A 27,610-nucleotide genomic window follows, 5' to 3' on the forward strand; every position below is an offset into this window, starting at 1 on the left:
ATAATATATATTTGTTTTGTTATTGGTCTGTCGGTGTTGGTTAGATGCCAGACACTTGTTGACAACAGATAAGGATAGGATAGGATTTACATATTTATCCCGGGGGAGAGGAAAGCCGATAAGACGGCTTATCCATATGGCGAACCACGGCCTCTCGTCCGGTTACCATTCCAAGTCGGGTATGGGATTAGTTTTTTACTGTATTTTATTTTTTTTTTTCGGAAGCATGGACTTGGTGGTGGAGGAAGCCGTAACCGACCAGCGGTTACGTGAACCACCTAACGACGGCGAGGAGTCCAGCAATCCTCTCGCACATAACCATCCCTGCATGGGATTCGAACCTGCGAACCCACGCAGAGTAATTAGATGTGCGGTGGCGAGCGTATTCCTAACGCTTAGCCCGTTGAGCCACACCGCAGCGCCAGATCCTGGTTTTCAGTGTTGTGAATACTGGCAGTATGGAACAACTTTCCAATTTCGAGAAGCTCGCTACTAGACTTGGTATTTATAGTTTATTTATACCAGTGGTCGGCAACCTTCTTCAAGTGACGGACCGGTGAAACCTGACCATAATTTTGGCGGACCACTTTTATACGAACAAACATAGATACAGTTAAATGCATATTACGAGTAAAAAAATTCATTTGGCATATTCGAAAACAAAAGTGATGCTATATTTAATCGAGATCTGCATTTGTTTGCTGCCCATTGACTGTTCCCCATTGGAAGACATGGTCGATAGTGATACACGTAACATGTTACAGTGGCGTAGCAAGACTCTCGTGGGCCCCCCCGCAAAAATATTTTGTGAAAATGACCCTAAAAACTCTCGGACATAAGCTAAAACAACGCTTTTTTTATTTCGTAAAAAAGCATAACATGTCGCTATAAAAAGGCAATGGTAACCTAAAATTTGCCGTTTATCTTGGTTACTTTAATTTTTTCACATGTTCTTCCTCTTCTGCCCCTTTTCTGCGTTTCTGTGCGCCACTGAGAGGTTTTGCTTTCGACATCATTCTGACAGCCTTCGTAATTTTGTCGGTGCGATCAAACCACAAGACGCCGAAAATCGACGACTCCTTGGCATTGTTACGTAACAAAACAATTTGAGCAGACCTAACATCAACGTTACAAGATGTGCATTACTTGTTTTGCGTTGCAGCTTTTGGTTTGCGGCTTAAATTTCTAAATTCTAACCGCTTGGGCCCCTTTGCGCTGTGGGCCCTCCCGCGACCGCGGGGGTGGATGCTACGCCACTGGTTGCTTACGTCCTGCCTATTTCGGTGTTGACAAGACCATCCCATCGTTCAAAGAAGTTTCTAAGGATTCATTGCCTCATTTGAGAGCTTAGTATGACAAAGATCGCAAACTGGACAAATTTCGTTGCTGTCACGTACGGTTACAAATCCAACAGTCACGTTGTTAGCGAGAATCATCATTTTGTTTAAGCGTATATATTTACGGTTTAAGACATCTTATTTAGACTGATGCGGAACTTTCTCACGCAGAGGCAAAATTGATGCAGCATTATTGCGGCATATTGACGTAAAAATTATTTACGAAGTCAGACATGCTGCTCAGATGCATTGTATTTGTCTGTTTTGCTATTGGGTGATGTTTTTTTAGCTGTGGTTGTTAAATTGTTGGGGTGTTATTTGAGCCTTGTCGGTTTTTGTGTCAACCTTCTGCGGACCGGTAGTAACCTTTCCGCGGGCCTGCAATGGGCCGCGGCCCGGTGGTTGCCGATCACTGGTTTATACGGTCCATCTGCTAAACCGGACCTCACCCGGTGAATAACATAAATAACTATCTGTCGCGATCTCCTCAATTTGGATGCGATGCATATTAGAACTGGCAATTGTCTTACATCGGCAAAATACCATCGGTGAAGTAGCAAATCAAAAAGTCTAACTAACAGTTGGAAAAATTGTTATTTTCATATTACAGTAGTTTGAAGTAAATTATTTCATTTACAATTAGATACATAGTTTATTTTTGTTAATTCGTGTTAATGCAACTCACGTAAGGAGATATTAACATTTTTTTTAAATGATAGAACCTTTTGCTAGTGAGTTCGATACAAAAGAGAATCCGTCTGACTCCCAGCGTTAGTTATACCCAACCGCGCGCGTCGAAAAACTAGGTTTAAAAAGCCCCAAAAAAATTCTTTTTTGTTTTGATATCCCAGCCCTATATTTGTAAATTGAATAACCAAACACCAGCGATTTTATGAAAATTATCACTTTTAGAATTAAGGCGGAAGCAAGCTTTCTGCACCGTGTTTGCATCAAATGGCATACCCAATTTTACTATGATATTCAAGACCTCAGCGTGTACTTCAAATCAGAATATATATAATAAATAAGATGTTTGAATGAATCTTTGGGTAGAATTTGTTCACGAAAAACGAATCAAAAATTAATTATAATCGCGCAGTTTACCACACATTTTGCTTTTGTTTTTGGTAAGTACGAAAATACAAATAAAAAAATACATATAATCGATCAGTTTACCACACATTTTGTGTAAATTGCAGCGGTATTTTACAATAGTAATGCTAAGGTAAGTCGAGGCGCCAATGAGTTACGTTGAACAAAATTAAATTCCTGTACGTTACGGCATTTTAAATGCTGGTACCGGTCATGGATTTGAATATTTTACGCGATAGAAAATCATCCTAGCAAAAGCCGATACTTCTAACTATTATTATCCAACTTTTTGGGGGTCATGGTAACAATAACGGCTTAACATAATTTTCACTTTTTGGACGTAATGGAAATGAATGCATAAAAAAGAAGACATGCAAGGGAATGGCCGCAATGCCCATCACGCAACCGTGCAAATTTTCCCAACCAAATGCGGGGCACACTCGCACAGAAGATAACAAACAATCAAAGTGCCGATTATATTTCATCGACATTATAATACGTGAAAACGCGCAGAAAATCCGTTGAAGATTTCCGCCGAAACACCTAGCTGACAACGAAAAGTTACTATCATTCGGAGTTATTCGAAAATTTACCGAAAATATATTCGATTCGTTTTGGACAATACCGCCTCGATTTATTTTAGCATCTAAAAAAACGATATTAAAGGTGGTCCCGCAAAGTAACACTCTCCTTGAAAGTGGGCCGCGATATAAAAAGGTTGAGAAGCGCTGAAATTTTGTGCACGATATTCGATATTCTTATACACACTAACAACGATATTCAAATGTCGTGATATTCGAATATTAAAATCGAATTGGACATCCCCGGTGTCAATATATTTGGGCATTGCTCTCTTGTTTGTGTCATTCTATTACAATTACGGGATGGTTATTATAGTTGGTGTTAAAGTTATTTCTGTTTTACTGCGCTCCTTCCGCTGTTCTTGTAATAAATTTATTTGATGTATGTTAGATAAGTTCTGCTATCTATTCTAGATGCCTGCGATGGATTAAGATCAGTAGAGGCTCGTTTCTCTTCTCATGTAACGCGACGGTGGCTATGTTTTCCAGGGAACGAGGATCAAAAACCAAACGAAGTTCCAAGGTCTTCTGTCAAATGCTTTTATGATTTTGTTATCAGTTATTATTTATGTCTTTTTTTATCGCCTTTATGCTGACTATGGCATGGAGTCGAACCAAATAGACAAAACGTTTATTTCGTCGTGCAAGAAATAGCAACAAAAATTTACAACAGATAAAAAATTATGCATTACAGTAACGGATTTCATTGCAATTGACAGAAAGTCGCGAAGGACCAGAAATGGTCATCATAAGTCAGCGACACCTAGATTTAAGACGAGTCAAAAGTAAAAATTGCCATAAAAGGAAGCAATGGATAATAAGAGAAATTTAGTCATACAAATAAACAGGGAATGATATATATAAATCTTCATATACGGTAGCATTTGTGAGAAAGAAAAAAAAATTTAATTCGGGAAAATTCATTTAGTACATTTAAGTTTTAAAATTAGTTCACCACATTATATGATTTACACCTGAATGACATTACTTACGACCGAGCGCATCCAAACTTATAAAATCAAATAGCCAGGCAATTAAGAATGTTATCATCGTGGACCGTGGTCGTTGAACAGAAACATGCTCCCTGTGCCCTACCCATTGCCGAGCTAACCACAGGCGGCTTGAAAAGATTAGTAATTAAACCAGTGTATTACAACCCCTAGGCCACGGACCCAAATGAGTCTGTAGACATATTGGATACATTGATCATTTTTTATAAAAATAAACAATAATATTAAAAGTAATTAATATAAATAACAACAATAAGAATCGCATTTCTCTTAATTTCTATCGTATCAGTTTGCAAAACCTCCATCATTTGTTTACAACAATTGACCTTCTTGAGTGCGCGCTGCTATTGTGCAATAACATAGGTTTATTCATGTACGTTTTACTGATCATCCCAATTTATCTCACATTATTATGTCCGCAGATTGCCGTGATATTTTATTGTAATGGTTTTATTTTGTCGTAAGTCGACGCAACCGCGAATTACGTTGGGTACAATTAAATTATTGAAGAACGACATTTTGAATTCTGGTAGTTGTCATGAATTGAATATCACGCGACAGAAAAAGTCATTGAACGCCGAAAACGTTTGATCGCAGCGACCTTTTCAGAAGCCATTGCATGGGAATTCCCGATTCCAGCATCTTGTGTCTCAGAGCACCAAACTGTAGTGAACCTTGAACTCCAGAAAGTTGATAATTGGCTCAGAGCAAATAAATTATCCCCGAATTATTCCAAAACAAAATCTATGTTGTTCTATATATAATATAAAACACCTTGTTACCAATTTTAGAGTAGGCGTTGGCAAATGGCAATAATACAATTTAACAAACTAAAATCATTAAATATTTGAGAGTCACAATTAATTGGGAAATGAGTTGGAAACCACATACAGCCCAGTTATTCAAGAAATTATCGCAAACTCTTGGAATATTTTACAGATTAAGGCACTCCAAAACACTTAATTAGTATATATATTTCAGTTTATTTTACTCTCGTTTACAATATGGCTTACTTAGTTGGGGTTCAGCATCAAGGTCTTCCTTACAGTCAATACAAATTCTGCGCAAGTTTTAGGATGAATGGCATTCGCAGAGAAAAGTCGTGTAACTAATTTGCAGCTTAACTATCAGTATGAAATCCTACAGCTGTCGGATATAGTGCTTAGTCTTTAAGGACTATTTCACCCCATTACAAAAAGCACCGTACAAGGTCTCAAATAAACGAAGATTATTTTACTCCGCAAGTGTCCACTGAGGTGAAAGAACGTCTTTGAAGTATATGAGTGTATAGGCTTGGGGCAATGTTCCATCTGAAACCCAATAAAGTTATCCGCATGTTTTCAATAGGAAACTGAAATTTTTTTCCACTGAAAAAGGCTTACCCAAATTTGTCTACTTAATTAATACTTTAATTATATTAATATGCTTTTATAGTAAATGTGCCGAACCTTGTATTATAATACTATAAATTCAACTGCTTCGCATATTAAAACTGTATATTGAACGTCTTAATCCTCTTCCAACTTTTGTTATAAGTATAATTGAATGGTTTTTTTTTCGTCTTTTTTGACACATAACGATGTTTATTATTATTGTTTAATTCGAAAGCCATTGATAATAATACCTCCTATCTTTTTAATATTGTTAATCTGATTGCCTCGTTATTTTTCTCTTATATTTGAGTCGGTAGCTACTTGTCCAACAATATTTAATTCCAAAAACTAAATTAACAACCTATTATAAATATTTGTAAAATTTGAACTAAGCTCTTGATAATTGTCGAGACTCCAAAACTTCACGTGCCCAATTAACATCACGACTTGCATTATTAACTTTAATATATTTTATTGCTGCCTCAGTATATATTTACGCTACTATTTAGATGTACTGGTATAAGCGTTGGATTTCACTTTAGCGCCACTGGTGCACATCTGGGGACAATGAATGAATCTGAGGACGCTCGTTGTTGCCAGTTTATTATATTTTATCTTTTGTTAAAATCAACCAAATAAGAAATATTAGTTAAGTATGAATTGTGTATATTAAAGTTACATTTAGAATTGTGACATTAATAATATTGAATTTCAAAGAACTGAGGAAATAGATAAATTATATATTTTCATTGATCTCTTTGATCATAATATGTATTCGAAGTTGGCAACATTATGTATCAATATTATTTTCGTTTTTCCCGCGTTACGATTTCCCGTTTAGAGATTCCGCTCTGGCGACAGTCCAGTCAGCTGTGCTTATTCCGCCGCTTTCCTTTCCAGTTTATTTTAAAGTTGTTGTTCTCATTTCACAAGCCTTGATATTGAAACGACGCATGCAATTGAACGATGGCTAAAGTTCAAATTGTGAACGTGGAGGTATTAGATAATCCATCGTTGTTTTTCAATCCTTTCCAATTTCAAATAACTTTCGATTGCATTGAAAATCTTTCTGATGGTGAGTATAAAACGTAGGTCTAATGTTTGATATTACTGTACCATGTACAGATGGATAACAATATTATTATTGCAAATGGCTGTATGATCTCGCTCTACTGCCAAATTGTCAATAACATATGGCTGTATGGTATCAGTCGATGATTGGCAAGTTAGCGCACCTTGCAACCCTCAGACAATGTTTAACTCAAAATTTTGTGCATGCAGTCCAGGGATTGCTGAACTCGTTTTGTCATGGCTTTTGCAGGGTAGTAGGATAAGTTTTAAAAGACTCCTAGTGCTGTAGTGCAATAAGTCACTAGCACTACGGTACTATACAAATATTTTCTGCTTTCTATCACTGTTTGATGGTTTTGAAATTACCTGTTACGTCTGAACATATACTGCAGTACTGGCAGACTGGTATAAGAGGATAAGCTCCAACAAAAAAGTAGCCGGGAATTATTAAACAGGCTGCTCGGAGTGAAAGCTTCCTGATATATTTTCTTAATATTTCTATTCATAGATTTGGAGTGGAAAATCATATATGTGGGATCTGCTGAAAGTGAACAACATGACCAAGAGTTGGATTCTGTGCTAGTTGGTCCAGTCCCTAGCGGACGGCATAAGTTTGTTTTCCAGGTTTGCTATATATGTTATATACTAATATGATCGCTAGGTGAAATTAAAACATCCATCCACTAAAGAACATTGCCACATGTGAAGAGAAATGTCAATTTGAGCTAGTTTATAGAACTATTAAAATGTTACTTACTACTATTATATGGTTACTGAATTAGGGAGCTACCTTTTGCTAACATTAACTAATTTTTACCAGGCCGATCCTCCAAAAACTGAATTGATACCAGTGCAGGATGCTGTGGGTGTGACGGTTGTAATAATAACATGTACTTATCACACTAAGGAATTTATTCGAGTTGGTTACTACGTAAACAATGAATATGATGACTTGGAGCTCCGAGAAAATCCCCCTGAGAGCCCAGACTTTAGCAAGGTAAGATTTCATCAACGGTCGTTGACGACATTCTGAGCATTGTTTCTCACTGTATATTCGAACAACGCTAATGAGTAATATGCCATATTTCAATAGTAATAAATATATATTTTTTCTTTCGCCAGCTCACAAGGAATATACTAGACAGCAAGCCCAGAGTAACAAGATTTAAAATAAACTGGGACAATAATGATGAAGAACTTGTCGCTGATGAGAATATTCCTCCGGATACAGACTTTGCTAACAGTTTAAATCACGATAATTCATCTGCATTATCGAGCTGCAATTCCAAAGCACCATTCGGACAGATATCAGGCAATGTGGCTGGCGAAGTTACGAGTAATGACAAATTTTGTAATCCCCCGTATGAAAATAGTACGGACTCCATGGACATGCGGATGTTTGTAGAATGAATCAAGTATATTGCACATTATTCCTTTCAATCGGGAGGTCGCTGCATGAAGAATCTAGATGGAGGATCATTTTGCGACCGCATGGACAAGAATGTGATGAATGTAGTCAAACTCGTATGTCCTGTCAATTTCTATGTCCGTTATCCGCAAGCCCGACACACCCTGTATAATAATTAGTTTTGATATATTAACGATTTTCTATTTTTCTTTTGAAAGCACAAGATACTGTTGTAATAAAGTTACCATTCATTAGTCGCTCTGCTATTTCGTAACAGGACTTGTGTATTGGCAGTAATTGCAAAGTTTATTATTTACTGTTGCACATACCAGTAATCCTGGTGTTATAGGAAGTAGATCAAAATCGACCGAGGTCGAACACTTTGGTTCCAATTTCTTCAAATTAAATCCAGATATTCCCTTCCACAAAATATTTGTTTGATTCTCAAACGATACTGATAAATTTTTTGGTCTTTCACTGGGAATAGAAGTAAAACATCAGATATAAAAACTAGCTCAGGAGGCTATTATCCTCAGTAGTAACAAATTTGTTATGTTGTTATAACAAATTTTGATATTACTGACTATATCATTGCGACAAATGATGAAAAGTTCGTTATTGAAGTCAATTTTCACTGAACAACAACGGTGTTTTGGATATAAAGAACCAAAGAATGCAATTTTGACTTAGGATCTGTAATACCTCTTGGTGGTTCATCTATGACTATATGTGATGATCATATTGAAAATTAACATAACATACAGTAAATATGTCCAGTCGTGTGTAATTTTATAATAACAATTACAACATCAACTTACCTGCAATTAGTTACTTGACATGACATTTTGAATGAATCCATTGCCACAACTTCACTTGGCACACTCTTCACATCTATCCTTATGTCAGAGTGGCTAATAGGCTGAAATGAAATCAGCATGTGAAGAATGAGACATATGTTATTTTACACCAAAATAGGAGGCTCCTTTTCTGAACTTGTTGTACCGTGGATTTGATTAAATATATCTCTTTTTTATTATTAATATTTAAAATTGAGGAAATAGCTAGGAGTTGTAAAAGATGGTGCATCGACCAGCACAGCTTAAAGAAAACTGCTCTTGGTCCTCCTAACCATGTATTATCGACTGAGCATTCTCACTTTCTAATTATTCATAAAACTTCCTAAATTTGTTTTGTACATGTTCAACAAATCTCACCGGTCTTTGAAGTTGACTAGTTTGAAGTCTTCCTCTTTCGCCAAGTGCAGTCTTCCATACAATGTCAAGCTTGCCAATCGCTGATGGTGCCTTGTCAAAAGCTTTGGATATGCTACCAGGTTTCATAATGAGTTGATATAAATATTGCCTTGTGTCCTTCGGCTTGAGGTATGGTTGACTCTCATAGGTGCTGAAATATATGATAATTGCCATGTTGCAAGGGATTTTTAGAAGCGAGGTGATTAATTCAACTCTTCATAAGTATTCAATAATGAAAATATTGGGATTGAGGAAAAAACTTTTACCGAACCCTATAAAACACAGGGAACCATGACATGTTTTATGTTCCCCAGCTGAAAAGCACTGTGATATACATAATTTACATATCACATCAAATAAGCCCAGAAAGTTGTTGGCACAGAAAAAAAAATCTTACCTTTGATCGTCAATGGTGTTGAGAGGCATTGTAGTATAAAGAGATGATGGTTCAAAACTAACTTTCTCAATACACATTGCACTGTTTGTAATGTTCTGGATTTGAGCTTCAAGGAAAACTTCATGAGGCTAGCAATAAAATTTCAATAACAATATCAGTTTTAATCTTGGTGAATTTTCTGTAATAGCTCAAATTCTTTTTATAGTACCAATGGAAGTTTTGGACATAATTAATCACTTTTAATTGAACAATATACACATCACTTCTGCTATATTTTTATGAAACTAATATAAAAATATTATATTCAAACCTCAGTATTATAAAATTTTGTTTTGACATCCAATGGCTTCAATACTTGAAACTTGAAGAATTTTCGGAAAAAATTTTGCACACCTGCATTTTTATATGAAACACTGCAAACCAATCTGAAATAAATAGGATTTCATAATTCATCAGCATCAAATGATGTGTTTCGTTTAAATTCTTTTTCCATCTCTGTATATATTTCCTTTTTTGTACAAAAAAACAATCAACTATAGTACCAGAATCTCAGCAAATCCGTGAAATAAACTAAGTGTGTGTGGTATTTCAATATAGGGAATTAAATTCACAAAATTCCAGTACATGTGAGTTCCAAGCTCCTTTACTTCATGTCTCATGACATCATCAATGGAATTTTCAGGCGATAAAACGTCTCGTGAGGCAGGCTGCGTTAAGCTAATTCTCTGCGAGCCAGTTTGCAGATCTGCCTATAAAAAAACAACGATCAATTTGAATATTATCACAATTCAAATATTACTGAACAATGAACATCTTCGGAAAAATTCAAAACTATTGCCTTGAATTTTTGTAGTAAAGGGAGTACTTTAATTGAGGCAATATTATAATTCAGGTGAATTTTTTTGCTGCATACAATTCTCAAGGCAGATGGTTACTCCCTTTATTAATATATGAAGCCCTTAGGGTTATAAATGTATAATATATAAAAAACCTTGACAACGACATCTGTTGCTTCCTGTGTACTATCATTATGTACACTGATGTAACTGACGAATGTTTCACCCAGAAAAATATTTCCAAAGCTTTGTGGAAGTGACAACAGTTGTTCTGAAACAAAATTGCACTTGATGTGAATAATAGTTGACATTAAATAAATTTGCCTGGACGAAGCAAATGCACATCTACACAATGAGCCACTGACTGCCAAGAGTAAATAATATTGTTGACTGGCCTTTAAACAATGTACTATGCAACAAGAAAGATATTCCAGGGAGGAAGAAATAAATTTGCATAGAATATCAAATCAAGCATGCTTACCTGTGCATAATCCAGATCCCAAATCTCCAATCTTGTTTGATGAATTTGTATCTTCAACATGTGATAGTGAGATAGGCATCAACATTGAAGGTTTTGTCAACCTCATAACTGAAACATAACAAAATTTGACACATGATGAATTTCATAACAATAAATGAAAAATAGATAATAAAATGTAGCCACCTGAATTGGCTACTTTTTCTCAACTGTAAAGCCAACCCATGAGTGCCGCAAAACATGTCACATATTAGTTACTTAGAGATAATGAAGCTGAATACCTCGTCCAAAAGAAACAAATTTTGCACACAATACCAGAATATTATAAGTTTATACACGGCAAGTAAAAAAAGATCAGAAACCCTCTAGCTGGTTAAATTTCAAGAGATTGTGAGATTACACAGCTTATTTCTGTAGTTGGAGAAGCATTGAAAATTTTGTATTGATTGAAGGATTAAAGAAAGAATGCTTATATAGCTGTACAACTGGCGGCGGTGTGGCTCAACGGGCTAAGCGCTAGGAATCACTCGCCACCGCACCTCTAATTACAGAATTACTCTGCGTGGGTTCGCAGGTTCGAATCCCATGCGGGGATGTTTATGTGCGAGAGGATTGCTGGACTCCTCGCCGTCGTTGGGTGGTTCACATAACCGCTGGTCGGTTACGGCTACCTCCACCAGCAAGTCCATGCTTCCGAAAACGAACAATATAACTAATCCCATACCAGACTTGGAATGGTAACCGGACGAGAGGCCATGGTTCGCCATATGGATAAGCCGTCTTATCGGCGTTCCTCTTCCCCGAGATAAATATGTAAACCCTAACTGTATATTGGGTAACACTTTCGCTGTTGGATGTTTATGAGACTGCTAGTCATGTATGGCTGTACAGGTAAACTCGAGTATGATTAGATCACATATTGCTGTATTGGTTGACTTATGTACCAAATTATCCCCTGCACGGGATTCGAAACTGTAAACTCATGCATGATAATCTGAGGTGTAGTGGCAAAAAGTGTTGCGGTGCACCACACCGCTGTTCGAGTCAGCAAGTAGACTAGACAAGTTCTACTGCAGTACTGTGTTTCTTATCCTCCTTGCCGAGGCAGCAACAATGCCCTTCTGTCAGTGGAAAGTAACGTGTAACAGTATCTAAACATTTTTGACTACCGATTCATAAAACCAGAAAAGTTCAGTCAACATTACCTCTCAGTGCCAGAATGTGTTCTTTATCCATTGCAACTTATCTGAGATAGGCTATCTCCCATCGGCTAAACGATCTGATTCCAAGTTTGCTACCAAACTGCACACCTTAGAATGAATCAGAGATGGAATTTACCACAGCCAATATGCTGATAAAACACTCAATTTTTTTTTTTTTTTATAGATAAAATAATAATATAAATCATAACATACAGATGAGACAGTATAAATTCCATAACAAATATTGATCACTTGTATCCATATTGTAGCATACCGGTATCCATTGTAAATCCCATTTGTTGTCATCATCAATTATATGTTCCATGATGCCATTTACCATTATTTTAATTAATGCATGAAAAAGAAAATCTTAAGAATTAGTTCCACTTCATTACGATAAACACTTCTAGTCATATTTATATATATTTGCATAATAAATCAAGTTCTTCACAATAATTAGGTAAATTTCTCAGTCCTGTAGTCGTTCTATATTTCTCCTACACTTTATTGAATTTCTTATATTATTGACTACATTATTCACTCTTGGCATTACATTTTCAAAAATCACTCAATTTAACACTCACTCTATTTTATTATTATATAAAACACTCAATTTAACAGAAAGTTGGACTGCTTGGGCCTTCGACATCGATAGTTGGACAACAATCATCTATGGCCACTAGCTATGAACAATTTTTATTTATTAGTTTTTATTAATTATTTTATCATATGTTAGTCGTTGTCTGTTATGCTGATTATAGAGTCGAAATAAACCTATACTTATTATCAGAAGTCTTTCACTTTCAAAAACGGGGTTGATTGAAATCATAATAGAAATGTAGTGAGGCACAAATAAAAATCAGTAGAACATCATATTGTTTTCACGAGTAATCTATATAAGTTAGGCGTTGGGGATATGTTCGCCACCGCGTGGGTACGAATCCTGCGGAGGATAATTATGTGCGAGAGGATTGCTAGTTCACGTAACCTTCCTACAACTCCCTCCGCCATCAAGTTCATGCATTTGCAACAAATATATGACTAACCAATTCCATACTCGACATAGACTGGTAACCAGACAAGAGGCAGTGATTCGCCATATGATTCAGCCGTCTTTAATATGTAAATACTATCCTATCCTACTAGGGTGGAATCCAGATGAAAGCAATTAACAGCATATTCACATGTGCGAAAAAAGTAACGAACATGACAGTCAAGAATGTAGCTTGATTAAAAATCTGAGCAAGTGATTTTCATTATTAAAATTCCTGTTAGAACAAGAGTCCAATTTATCTAATAGGGAATTAAATATTGACGCGAGACTTGAAGCAGTTTATTGTATGTTTTTAAGTTTGTATGTTGGTTTGATGACAGCATATTTGCACCCGTAAACTGCACCCATGACGCACCTGTATTTATATATATTTGCATCTATGAATATTTGCACCCACGTACAATTGCACTAGCGAACATTAGCACCCTCGAACAATTTCATTTATGGACATTTCCACGCATAGACATTTGTAATTGTATCCATGTATAGTTGCACCTGTGCTCATTTTCACCTTTGGATATTTGCACCCGCAGCCATTTTCACGCGCGATTATTCTTGTTTTAGGCAAAGTTATATTTTCTCATTATTAAATATATTTATTAGGAATTAAGACAGATTACATATTGTAATTGCACTCATGGCTACTTTCACAATCTTTTTTCACTGTCACCACGCGTTATAATTCTATCGATACTAAAATATATTGACACGAAAGCAAAAAACGTAATACGGGTATGCAATCTGCCACAATAGACTACGCCACTACGGTACCTGACCACTAAAGAGAAAGCGGATCCGTCACGAGGCAATTTTAAATCCCATAGAGCGCACAGTGAATTTAGGACTAAATAAAAGTAAAAGCCTTCTAGAAAAACATACAACCTTTAACCACCAAAAATTTCAAAAGCACATGGCCCGTAAATGAGAAAAGCGATACTTGCATTTGTCATTTCCTACCCCCCTTGCCTACGTCATTCAAAGAAATATGTCACCGCGACCTCAAAACCACGTCAATACGAGAAGGATATCTTGCTGGCTAGTGAGTTCATTGTCGCAGACGCCAGTGAGCGCGATCGTCGCTATACTTTGACAAGCTCTATTACGTGATTGTGACGTACATATTGTCAAAAAACGGACGGCTTATCGAGTGAACCTATTAAACAAACATCCGGCGTTTTTCTTATCATTTGAAATGAATAATTTTATTATCACCAAAAAAGGAACTTTGCCTCGAATTTCAGTTATTAAAATTTATAAAGTATTTGGTTTTTACAGCAAAAAGCTCAACGTACTTGAATTGTATTTTCTATATACCAATTGTCTTTTAAACTGTCAACTGATCAGTGTTGAAGAGACCCAAGTCAGTGAGTCATTCACGGTTGCCTATGAAAGCCACTATAATTTGTTAACTCGAAAGAGCAGCGATTCGGTATGAGGCTCAGGAGTCTATTTAGTGAATAGACTTGATGTAAAACTGAATTTTTAAAACTTGTTGGGACTCTGACCTCACTCGAGACTCCAATGGCCCTTGAGTGGCGAAACACGACTCGGAGATTGTGGACTTGTACCGGACACTGGAATTGACTCAAGCTTAACTAAACGTTGGGACCCATTTGATTTCAGCAATAATTTAACTACCATGAACAAATTTTATTGTATATCATTTTAATTTTAATCGACACAAAAAATAACTTGTTTTAAAATTCTGAATCCCATCACTAATCCTCTTCCACTTTTGCCTATGGCAGTTATCTTCTTTTAACGAAAAACCGCGAGCGCATTACATCAGATTTACGGTAGCGTCTGATTAGTTGGCCACAAATAAAGTCATTACTTCAGAGTTAGCGTATTGCACAAGAGAAGCGTCAATAAGGGGAAAAACGTAGAGGAAGGTGGGCCTAGGCCAGGGGTGGGCAACCTTTTAAAACAAAAATACACAATAATAAACCTTCTAAACATGTAAGCTACGGACAGATTCACTATTCGGGAAAATATCAGCCCGGCAAATAGATTTGATCACTTTTCTTATTCTATATAAGTGAGATTTCTGCTGCTGCATTACCGTTGCTAAAGATTTACATTGGAATTATATTTTGTAACTTTCAAAGAAATATACGAGAGACTACTGGTTATATTTCTTTCGAAATAAATTTATTTCAGTAAGTTAGCAAATAACTCTAACCAACATGAGCTGTACAACTTCATAAATCAATCAGAAATGAAGAAAAATGGTGTCACAGACTATATATATAACTATATATTACGTAACAATGAACCACCAATGAATGCTGTGTCCCATCACAATTCATCAAGAGCTAACTCATTTGTTACGTCATAATATATTTCTTTGTAGCTATATGTCATGAAAAGACAAAAAGAGTTTAAAATTTTAAATGAATAACAGATTGTTAACAAACGATAATGAATAAACAAACACCGAGTTTCATCAGATAAATCAGAGCCTCGAAACTTTTTATCTGAAAGAGAATGATCTCGTTTCTGAGGCTTCGCTCGCGTGCCGAATAAATGGGTTGCCCACCCCTGGCCTAGGCCCCAGGGGCACAGTGGAAAATCAGCTCTCACACTCATACTATATCCGGAATCCGGTCTGCGGTTGGATGTTTGAATCCGCCCTTCTGTTAGTTACAACGTCTCCGCAAATGGACAACGGCCTTGTGCAGGGGTTCCCAACCTTTTTATCTCAATTTCCCACTTCCAATTAGGCTGAGTTGGTATTTCCCATTAGATATGGACTTGTTTTAAAAAGACTAATTTCCTTGTCAATAATAATTGGTATGTCTTTCTATAATAAAGGCTTGCAATTGGTGTAGAGGTTGAAATCTCGTGAAAATATTTATTCCGCCGTCTAGCATCCCAAGACAGTGACGATCCGTTTAAAGAAAATCAGTGTTATCTATCGAATAGAGAAATTCAACGCTTAAAATTACAAAAAACGCATCAAAGTTTACATTACATTACACCGTTCATATCAATTCTGCTGTTTTTTTTATATGGTAGACCGGAAGTCTATCTTTGAAAATTCGCATTGCTATTGGACAAGGAGATCCGTTCATTTTTGGCGCGCAGACTTACTCGGCAGAATACCATCACACTCCACGAGACAAAGTTTTATTTATGTCCCACCGATGTTATGGAATTTTTGGTTCTTGCTATTCAGAGGACATCTATATTTAGATAAGCCATTACCTTTTATTAACAATTTGGCAGAATGGGGGGACGGGTCAAATATTTGTTCGCCTACCCAATACTTCTGAGACATTTGAATAAAAACTGTTCTTTTTTGCGCCTCTGCGACGAAAATCTTCTTGCGTAATGTTCAAAGCTATTGGTGCTCGTTTGAGGCATGCCTTCGAGGTTGTTATCGGCCGACCAAAGATCAAAATGAGTTGCGTAGCACGATCAGAATATCATGTCCAACAACGTGATATTTTACTAAAGTTTTGATTAATTGAATAGGAATCTTTTTCCGCTTCATGGCATATGTTGTGATTTTCATTGTGTAATATTTAATAATTGTGTTGTTGTGCGTACATTTTGAGAGGAGCATTAAATTTCCCACCTGCAACCTCCAAATTTCCCACTAGTGGGAAATTTCCCACCGGTTGGGAACCACTGTTGTAGAGCGACGCAAGCTATGAAGTGAAATTGGTTTTAGCGGGTTGAAAGTTTGAAACTAAAATTTCACTTTTCCAGTTTTTTCTCTTTTCTGCTATAGCCTTTTCAATATGAAAAACCACCGTCTGATATTTTTCAGATTTAGTCCACTGTACAATAATATTCATAACGTTGACGAGTGAATGTTCGTTACTAATCTCGCCGTGGGACAGTCTGAAAATATTTGTTTCCTATGGGGAACAATAGCCGGGGTTCACTGGGACATGTTTACGGAATTCTTTGAAAAAAATATTTTGGTTGAACATTGATTACAAAAATATTAAATATCGAAATTTGAAGTCCCCCTGTTCTTCGGACGATTATTTACTTATTTTTAAGGGCATACTTCGTTGAATTGAACAGAATGTGCGCCAGGGTTTGTCCGAATGTGCCCAACAAGGTGAAAAGGTGGGACGCTTGACAAAGGTTTTTCAAGGCATGTTGGTGGTAGGATGTGTGTCTCAAGGAAATTTCTTAGTCGCCGAATAAAAACCACATTCACCACGCTCTGTATTAGTCCAGCAAAGTGAAATGAATGTGTAGTAGAATAAACGGCTCAAAATCTGCAACAACAAAAAATGTCCCAACCTTTCAAACTTTTCCCTACATAAGCATAAAACGAGCAACGATCTTGACTTGGTGTAAGCAAGCTTTATGTCGAGCAAGTTGTTTGATCTATTTTTCCCACGTGTTATTTTTACGTCGAAATGATGTCAACTGTTACTTGCTGTTTTTCATTTGGTTAGCGATTTTGACTATACTAGGTTGATGAATGAAAATCTGAGTTCGCATTCATTACAAGTCATAACAATGGGATGTCCGTCTCTCGGCGTCAAATATCAATAAAATATATTTTGCTGCGAATGTACAAGGAATGTTGGTCGGTGCAATCTAAATGAAGGTGCTAATATCTCTTGGTGAAAATATCGGTTGTGCAGAAGTATGCAGGCGCAAACATACGTGGGTGCAGAGTTAATGAAACCGCTGATGGTACCGTTCAGTAATTCTAAGAAAGTCCCTAATTCAAACAACTTGACATTGTTAATTTTGAGTATTAGTCGTTATCTTCACGTGTTTTGAATTGAAATCACTAAATTTGGATCACTTCTTGAAAACATAGTACCAGAACGGTCTCATGATCAAAGATATATTTGTTGTGTTTACAATGGTGAAAATTCCCGCCTGTTTTATATCTAAGTGTTTCACATCTTCAAATTTTATAAAGTAAAATACACCCTCTTAGCCTCCTAACAGGCCGAATGTTAATCTCATGTAATTTGCAGTTCGCGATGTTGGTTGATTAACTGCCAAAGCTTTTTAAAATATTCTTTTAAATTTTGCATGTTATTTTTTTACTGGATGGAAAAAATAAACTTGACCATGACTATCGCTTGGTTTTTGCGCTTTCGCCTACGTAAACCCTATGACCTATCCTATATGGTTGTTTTAGAAGAAATCGGTGCATAGGGGAACATTTAGTTTTAAGTGATCATAGTTTTTTTGTGCTTCTGTCTTTATCAAATATTTATATTATCTTTCCCACGGCATAGCTCCACATATTAAGCTCCCACCTATAACCCACCCCAAATGCGGGAGACAACTGTTCAAATCCAAGGGCTTGCTACTTAGATTTTGTAATGTCATAAAGCTTAGACGCCTACGAAAGGGAGAGATTGGTAAGTCTACATCGTCGAACTTGCCAAATAGGCAGTTTCTATAGTTGACAGAACCGCCCGATCAGTGAAACGGATCTGACTTGGTCATGGAAAAGCAATTAGCAAGATCAGCGGCGCGATATGCGATTAACGCCCATATTTTATTTTAACAGCAATCCCTGAGGCGTTCGGCTCCATTACGCATGCATGGCGAATGTTGTTCGCCGTCTCTCCAGGCCATAATGGTGCGCATGCCTGCGCGATCGATCACTTTTGGTCGCACAAGCTATTGTTCACGTCTGAAGTCGGTTTGTTTTCATTTCGTTGGTCCTGAGGTTGCGATGTATTTCGGAAGCGCTTCTCGGACTTTCTTCGTTTGTCATACCCTGCTGGAATCATTCAGCCTTAGTGATAGACCGCGTCACTGATTTTGAGTAAAGCTGACTATAAGACGACAGAGCAGGTTGGTCGTGAATAGGAAATAAGTATTCAAGGCCTACGCAGTATATTTATAACGTATGCTTGAATATCTAGAAATGTGAATAATGTGCTGAGTAATGTAATCCATTTCCTCATTCTTGTGAGTTCAGGTTGGAATAGCTGATAAGACCAGGCAGACGAAAAGGCAATTGATAAAATAGGACATCATTGGCAATTCGCGTGGCTGTCAGAATAATACATTTAGATACGTTTCATTTCCAATATCGTCATGCAATTTCTAAGCAATGCCCCAACGACTGTGACGGGATAGGGTTCACGAATATTATCAATATTCATTTTACAGCACTGGCATGTATGAGAGATGTATGTTTTAGCATAAAAACATTGTGTTGATAGCCTTTATATAGTTGCATATCGATGATAACCGAGACCGCAATTTTTTAACCTCGTCAGTATGGTATACAGGAATTACAGTTTTCGTATTTAATATGGTCGTGGATATTACCTTCGGGTCTCACAGCCAAGGATGGTGCATGGAAAGCTATACAAAATAACGCGGAGGAAATTGTGTTCAGTATTAACACAATAGAACCGACGAGACAACTTCGTTTCCTCAATTTCCGTAAACATTAATACCAATAATAAAGTCAGTCATGTTTTTGTACGTTCTATTTGTGGGACTTTTTGTGCGTATTTAAAAGCTATTATGCTTTTTAATTGGTATAATTGAAAATCTTTTAAATTTAGCTTTAAATTTTGCTGTTATTATTTGCGGAGAACAACGAATACTTCATATTTATGTTACTTGCGCTGAGTTGCGCCCTATATGAAATTCTCGTTTCTGACTTGTTTCTACCGTGTTACCCCGGAAATAAGACCGGGTCTTATTTCAAATTTCTTTCGAAAAATAACACGAGGGCTTATTTTGGGGGGGATGTCTTGTATTTACATTTATTAAAAACAAAGTTACAAAGTATAGAATTACGAGATTTTCAAATATACAAAATGTAAAGACCGATATCCATTTAATAAAAATAACACGTTCTCGACTCTCACACGTTTTAGATTAATTATTTAAAACGTGTAGGAGAGATTTCTTGCTATCGACTAGGTAAAAAAAAAATCTTAAAGGTCTTATTCTAGGAGGAGGGATTATACTAAAATCATTTTCAAATTCAGGTTAGGCCTTATTTTCAGGCTAGGTCTTATTTTCGGGGAAACACGGTAGTTTTTGATTTTTAGAATTGCGTTTCGTTAATTCCGCGGTTTCGAATGATTTTCTTAAACTTATGGCTTTTGTTTCTAATTTTCACAGTGAATGTCAGCTTTTAACTGGTAGGCCTATTGCTTCATGTTCAGCAGTAGTGTTAGTTGAAATATAGTGATATGGAGAAGAACGATAAGCCTTCAACTGAACAACAGCAATTGGCTTGGAGCCAAGAAATTCCAAATTATGGAGACAAACTGCTTAAGCGTTTGGAAGAATTTCGAAAGACTACAATTTTGTACGATGTTCGCGTTCGCGCTGAAGGCGGAGAATTCAATGCTCACAAAATAATTCTAGCTGCTTGTGGCGGAATGTTCAGGTTAGATGATTAAGCAGTTAATTGGTAATTTTCTTGTTCAATGACTATTTATTACATTTACAGCGGAAATAATCGTGTTGTTTACGATGGCCGCAAAGGAATAATTAACATTATTTCGTTAATATAGAGCTTAGAACAGGCGATTATTATATTTCAAGTCTTAAAATGCTCTAATTTGGATACTGGGATAATAAATTGTTGCGAAAGATACACATCTTGAATTTTACACTTCGAATAAATGTGTTGTTCACTTCAAAATTGATTCCTTTGAGGTTTTGTTAACAAACCCGCATATCTGGTTTGTAAACTTGCGCGGATTCCACAAATGAGGTAATTAAAATTCGAGACTGATTAACTTCATGAATTCCACCCGAGATCATTAAATTGTTAATTCCCAAAATATAAAAGTCTCGTTTTATTTTTTTTAAATAGAACATGTTTCATCGACGAAAGTAAAAAGATGATATCCAGTTCAATAACGGAATTGAAACTCAATTGCCCAGCACAAGGCTTGAAACCGATAATAAAGTTCGCCTACACTGGAGCATTAATTGTCACAAAACGAAACGCTGTGGCAACAATGATAGCTGCTGAAGTAACAAAGATGAGAGAGGTATGTTTATGCATTTGCTAAGTAGCACTTTTTCAGGCGCTGTCTTGAATTGATGTTGAAAGTTGAAAAGGATCATCATACATTGACAATAATTTACAAACAGTAACAGCGAGTCTTGCTTGCTGAGATAGCGCGGTTAAAAGAATTTAGTATGCCGAAATATGATACATACATTTAGTATAGTAGGCGGTCAAGAAATAATTTCAAAAATTAGTTGTTTTATGGGGTTTTAGTCGAATGCATACTTATACTTTGCGGATTTGCTTTGGAAATTGTTGAACGTAACCATGTGGTTCTATGAACTGGTTTTTATTATACATACTCGTTTCAATTAGAAATCATTTTAACGGATCATACGTAATAGTGATGACTTCAAACATGCATCCGCGACAGTTATACCATACAACACCATTATAGGATTACAAAGCAGTTCGGTTTATCAGTTGTTTCAAGTGAAATCCATTCGTTGGAACCAGGGTAACTGGCTCTGCATTGTTTAACATTGCTCGTATAAATGACTTTCACAACATGATGAGCTTGTGCGTCTGGATCAGATTGCCATCAATGCGTGACTCAACTATCACATCATAAAGCGGCGTGAATGGATGTTTCCCGTAGCATCGATTATTTTGTTTATTTCTGTTGTAGTTGCTTAGACACTTCTTTCCCTCAAGGTGGTTAAATATATTACGTGGTTAAATATATTAAAAAATGAAGGTTTTGACCATGCAAAACAGTTTGTAAACGTTAACTCTTCAAAACACCCTTGGAATAAGTATCAAAACTTCTGCTGAAGTGCCTGGGAATTTTTCTGGTGCCAACTGCCAAGGATCGTGGAAACGTCCATAGTTCATGGGCTTTATTGGTCGATCAATGCCCATGGACCTCAAAGAGGGGAACTCGTTGTTTAAATATAAAGCCGTGTCTACTGAAGTATTAGAACAAATGGGGCGAATGTCCGTCCAGATGGATAAATTATGATATTCGTTTAAATTTTATACAGCTACTACGCAAAACAACAGAGCAGGGGTCGGGAACCCATGGCTCGCGAGCCATATATGGCTCTTTTGGTGACGGCATATGGCTCCCAGAAAAATCTGTTATTCTAAGATTAAGCTTACTATTGTTACTAGACTTCAAACTATTTTATGGCCAAATTTGGCAAAAAATTCCCAATGCGTTTGAAAACGCGGGCCCATCGCATGTCTATGTTATGTAAGAGAATTACCAGACAGGCATTGTGACAAAACATGGGGATTCTGGAACATATATTGTGACATCACAAAGCGATAGAGTTTTAAAATACTACGGAGATGCCTAAACGAAAAAGGGTGATAAGTATCGTATATTTCAACTTGGGCTGCATGTGAGCAACCGTTCAAGGCCCGCAGCAACAACATGCAGCATCAGAAGTCACATTAAATGTATAATGACATAGAATGTGTTGACTTTTGAGTAAACTTTTCAGGCCTGATTAAGTGAAGAAATGTTATATGGCTCGCATGGAAATGCAATTGAAAATATGTATATTTTAGGGCTCTCTTGACCAAAAAGGTTCCCGACCCCTGCAACAGAGGGTTAATTGAAATTAGGAATCTGGTCAAAATAATGTAACAAAAAGATTATTAATTTCCTTCAGGTTCAGGAAATTTGTGCCGACATTGCATTAAAAGAATATGGATGGATTATATCTTTCACTGACGAAAAGAATTCAGCCGTTGTTGAAAAATTACAGAACGTGTTGTCTGCACACGCATCCTGTTTCAAGAGTTTGGAAGAAATTGCTGTCGCACAATGGGATGATAACAAAAATCTACCATTTTTAGAAGATATAAGAAGTAGTTTTCCCGATTCTGTTGAGACTTATCAGAAACTTGCGGTATGTTTATCTGGAGCCCGCACACTGATTAATAACAACACTAAATCCAACGAGGCACCAGACGCGGAGTCCGAAAATTCTGGTAAAAATGTCAGTGAACCGGTTTTGGAGGCAAAGAGTCCTTTAAAAAGAGTAGAAATTGAAGAACCCGTAACTAATGGAGCACCCGATAATGTCGACTCAGGAAAACCACAAGTAACGCTGAACAATGAAAAAGAAATATCGACTCAACAGATTTCTCCAAAACCGGCTGATAGTGTCAAAAATGTACCTGCCTGGCCCCCTGTGAGAAAGCCTCGATCATCCGTCAAGACAAAAGCCGCACCGCCGCCACCTTCACCAAGACAGCGGGAAGTAGCACCAAAGTCTCCTGCGGCTCTGCCGCCTCCTCGTCCACAAAAGCTACCGACAAAAGTTCCGCCTCCGAGACCAAAACCACCAGCGGTGAAAACGATTTCAGTAAGTTAGCTAGTAAAAATTAGTTCGAAACCAGCATTTTGACAAGACAACATTACGAAAATAAGTTCAAATTACATTTGATACATGAGCATATTTGTTGCATTCGAAATTTGCGTATCAGCGATACATGCGTGGTATTGATGAATAGTGATTACTGGTATGGAATCATTGTACCAAGGGTTTTGCCCTTGTGAGTTATTTTAGCAATTAAAATTTGATTCAGATTTCAAAATTTTCACTCTGTGTAATTCCAGAGTAACTGATCAGAGAAATTTTGAAACCCTGTTGCCGACATCCTCAATGCACTAGGCCTACTGTTAAATTTATTATTTTCAGAATCGATTGTGGTATTGATACTTGGGCAAAAATCCCCCTGTTAGCAAAACGGAAATTAATTCACGCTCGAAGCAACAGGGAACTAAGAACAAAATTAAAAATAAAATGTGAATGTCTTGACAAGGTTTGAATATTTTGGTATAAAATCCTGACCCAATAGGGTTCTGGCAATCTGCGCCCAACACTTTTGATTTTTGATATTAATTACGAGAAACCAATAGCATATAAAAATAAAACCACCATCTTGGAGCCAATTCGAACTAGCGTAGGTTAATTTTAGAAATGTTTCTGACGTTTAGGACAACGTGATAATGAATGGAACGCTAACGTTATACTCATGCTTTACCAGGCTGAAGACGGAAACTCTTCCAACAATGATGCGGAAGTCGATTACGACGACAGCTTGAACCCGTTTGCATAATACGGCTTTGTCAATGGTCGTCATTGCCGGTATCCACATCGCGGTAAACACTGTGGACGGATGCTTTTTGAGTACTGAAGAAATCTCCACAAAGCTCGGATTTATCAGTTGTACAATACTTCTATGTGCCTCGCAGGTTCGAGGTTCACACAGAATTGGCACCACTACGTAAAAAGCGCAGGATCCTTACAGCCCTATTTTTTTAACATATATATATATTAGTCAAGTCACAACACGTGAGCATACATCGGACAGTTCAGATAATATAAACGCAAATATAGCAAAACTACTAACATTTCTTTCTTGCAATGTCAACACCTTACGTCTTATTTAATTTCAAATAATAGTCACGCATGTAGTCTACTTTGTATGTTATATTTATATAATGTTTATTCGATGTTCTGTATTTCTGTCAGATGTGATCTTTATAGGTAATGGGATGGGTCAGTTAGCCTCTTGAAGTGCAGCCGATTATCTGTACCATAATGTGTACCAAGAACGTCTCCGACACTTGTCACTGGATGAGTGTCTTATTCATTTATATTCCTGTTTTCTAAGAAATAACCATTTGGCAAAAATGTGACAGAAAAATAACTTTACTCAGTTGTCGTTGCTTATTTTCGGGATTCATCTATTGTCTTGTCGTCCATGACTTCCTCTCATTCAGAGCGTGGAGAAATTGCTGAAATAGGCTTTTATGCAATATTATTTTGAGTGTGTGTTCCTTGCAGCATCCCATACCGTATTATATGGTAGCCGTTGTATCAAGCCCACTACCCGACTCCGTGAAGAGCAGGTGTGTGTAACCTTTAATACAGGAGGGCCAGATACAAATAACTGAGTGAAACCGGGGGCCGCATAGGCTTTCTAGTAGTTACAAGCACAAAAGGTTTGGTTATTGATCTTATGACATGCGCTGTTTGCTTCGCACAAGCTAGCTGTTGGGATTGTGACATCATAGGCATATATAATGAATTGGAGGCTTTACAACGCAAAGGGATCGGGATTGCTAGCATGCACCAGGTTGAACATAATTTAAAAACTCATTCGCGTGACGCACACCGCTCAAATTGGCACTTCTCCGCGGGCCGCACAAATATTCCTTGTGGGCCGCATTTGACCCGCAGGTTACATACCCTTGGAATCTAGACTTAGAGCAGTAGTTCCAAAATTTTTTAATATATTTACCCCCAAATTGAATTGCCAGTGGCTCATTTACCCCACAATTTTCGGTGCGTAATATCACAAAGTCTAATACTATCGCCTATGCCCTATTGCACCTTCCAATTCAATTTTAGAATGTCAAACTTGTGTTCGATTAACATTTTAGCCTACTATCTATATAGAGAGGCACTGTAATGATGTATCTGCCATGAGCGCGACTGACTCCGTTTTGACTTAGCAATGCTCATTGACGAGATGTGTAAGTTTTTTCGAAGATCAGCTAAAAGGTCGGGTATTACAATGGAAATTGTTGATCATTGAACGCCTGAATTTTCCCCTGAAACTATCAAATTACCCCTTCAGAGGTGATTAGCCCTAGTTTTGGGAACCACTGGTGTAGAGGACGTCCTGGGTTGGATCAGGGCGAGGGCTGATGTGGCCGTGGCCCAATGCTCAGTATCAAAAACAGGCCCGCCGATGTGATCCTACCAATACCTCTTTGTCTAACTAAAACAGCTGATCTTAATTAAATAACTGAATCCATGAGATATTCATTTACTGATGTTCTTTAGCTGCCGCGTAGGCCACGTTGACAAAATAGCACCGGTCTTGACGACTTGCTACCATCGAAATGCAACTACAGACTGCTGTCAGAAATTAATTTGAATTAAATGACTAAATCAATGAGAGATTTATTTTACTACGTGTCCTGCGTGGGCCACGTCGGCGAAAGAGCGCCGGTCTTGACGATTTGTTACCATCAAAATGCAACAGTTGGTAAACTGCAGTCTGCTGCAGAGGCGTACGGGGGGGGGGGGGTATGGGGGGCTGTATTTCGTCGTATTCGCGTGCATCCATGAGACAGGATCGTCGCAGTGATCTTGCACTTCTAAGTGTTGAAAGATAAACAAGGGAAAAAACAGATTTTGATGACGTGATTAACCAGTTTGTGACAGTGGAATAAAGAAAAATAAATTTATTGTAGACTATGTAAATCATATTTGACAGTAACTGAGTTGGACATTATGGACATATACTATGTTTTGTATAGCTTTGCTTCTTCTTTAAATAAAATGTTCCATTACAATTTAAATTGTTTTTACATATACAATTAAATGTAGTAGAAAATATGATTAAACGTGGAGGTCGGGGCGCCAATTTTATAGTTTGCCCCGGGCGCAAAATATCCTGGCTACGACTCTGGTCTGCTGTTAGAAACTAATTTGTATTTCATCAATATTTTTTAGATTTGTTACTCAAATCTGTAGAAATCTGCAAGACAGATATCAACTTTCTACAAAGGGTCCAGAGTTGATTTATATTGTTGCGCAAAAGACAACTCAGTCTGCGACTCGAATTGACATCCATTGAGTTTGGATAGATGTCCGCGTTCCGTTGTTCTTATCAGAAAAATGAATTTGACACACGACAATTTTGATTTTCATTACACGGGTTTTTCGTTCACATAACTTTCATACGTTTATATTTCTAAGAAATATTTTAATAGCTTAACATTTAACTTCATTGGGATTCAATATTTTTAAAAAGTAATTGCCCTGGCATAACGTAGGCCTATCTATCGTTTGAGTGTAACTCTGATGATTTTCAGTTGTCAGGAGAAAACCCAACCGCAAATTTTTTTGCCGTTTTTTACATAACAAAATAAACAATTCTTGAAACAAAAAGCAAAAATTTGAAGCGCGTTATATTCCATTCCTAATTTACTATCCAATTTACGCCAAGTATCGGAGTACGTACCAACGGGATAATACTCTATGAAAGGTCATCGCATAATTGGGGTCAATGTCCACCGTACATGAGAATGTAAAGGTGTAAATTTGAGTCCAACTGAGCTTGTTGGCTAAACTTGTCTGTGTGTGTTTTTGTGCCAGAACATTGAAGTGTGTTATTCAAACAGGTTTTTATGTTCTATCCATTTCAATATAACGGATGTGTGTTATAGCAATATAAGCACGTGCTTAGGGGACCAGGGTAAGAGGACACCACAAAAAATTTCATGGACGAATTTGTAATAGTTCGGCCGTGTTTAATGAAATAATTCGATATTTGCCCAGTTGAACTAATGATTTTTTTCCTTCTTGGCCTTGCTTTTCATAACTTGGCCATCAGTTAGTAATAGAGCTGGGCATTTTCGAATACCTGATGATTTCAGAATCGAATCGAATATTTTTTTCGAATGAAAATACTTGATAGATATAATATTGTATGTAACTTTCTTACTGTATTAGGTTCTCCATAAATTACCGACAACATAGAATACAGCACTCA

At 37.0% G+C, this 27,610-nt stretch overlaps 3 protein-coding genes across 3 annotated transcripts; 2 read left to right on the forward strand and 1 right to left on the reverse strand.

Annotated features, from left to right (window-relative positions):
- Positions 1-6,222: 6,222 nt before the first annotated feature.
- On the forward strand, positions 6,223-8,126 carry LOC120336405 (histone chaperone ASF1B-like). Its single transcript, XM_039404073.2, has 4 exons — positions 6,223-6,468; positions 6,973-7,088; positions 7,285-7,461; positions 7,587-8,126. Exons 1-4 carry the CDS (start codon positions 6,360-6,362, stop codon positions 7,872-7,874), a joined length of 690 nt encoding a protein of 229 aa, XP_039260007.2. The 5' UTR covers positions 6,223-6,359; the 3' UTR covers positions 7,875-8,126.
- Positions 7,879-12,238, reverse strand: LOC120336404 (trafficking protein particle complex subunit 13-like). The gene is made up of 10 exons (XM_039404072.2): positions 12,042-12,238; positions 10,840-10,947; positions 10,514-10,629; positions 10,147-10,271; positions 9,833-9,947; positions 9,523-9,650; positions 9,087-9,276; positions 8,691-8,791; positions 8,202-8,349; positions 7,879-8,036 (listed from the first exon to the last, which is right to left on the reverse strand). The coding sequence occupies exons 1-10, from the start codon at positions 12,070-12,072 to the stop codon at positions 7,941-7,943; spliced, it is 1,158 nt and encodes a 385-aa protein (XP_039260006.2). The 5' UTR covers positions 12,073-12,238; the 3' UTR covers positions 7,879-7,940.
- Positions 12,239-20,178: 7,940 nt separating this feature from the next.
- On the forward strand, positions 20,179-24,549 carry LOC120336389 (uncharacterized). The gene is made up of 4 exons (XM_039404054.2): positions 20,179-20,449; positions 20,882-21,062; positions 22,702-23,400; positions 24,086-24,549. The coding sequence occupies exons 1-4, from the start codon at positions 20,250-20,252 to the stop codon at positions 24,155-24,157; spliced, it is 1,152 nt and encodes a 383-aa protein (XP_039259988.2). The 5' UTR covers positions 20,179-20,249; the 3' UTR covers positions 24,158-24,549.
- The last annotated feature ends 3,061 nt before the right edge of the window (positions 24,550-27,610 follow it).

The sequence above is a fragment of the Styela clava genome, chromosome 2 (assembly GCF_964204865.1).
Source record: "Styela clava chromosome 2, kaStyClav1.hap1.2, whole genome shotgun sequence".
In the NCBI taxonomy this organism is placed as follows: Eukaryota; Metazoa; Chordata; class Ascidiacea; order Stolidobranchia; family Styelidae; genus Styela; species Styela clava.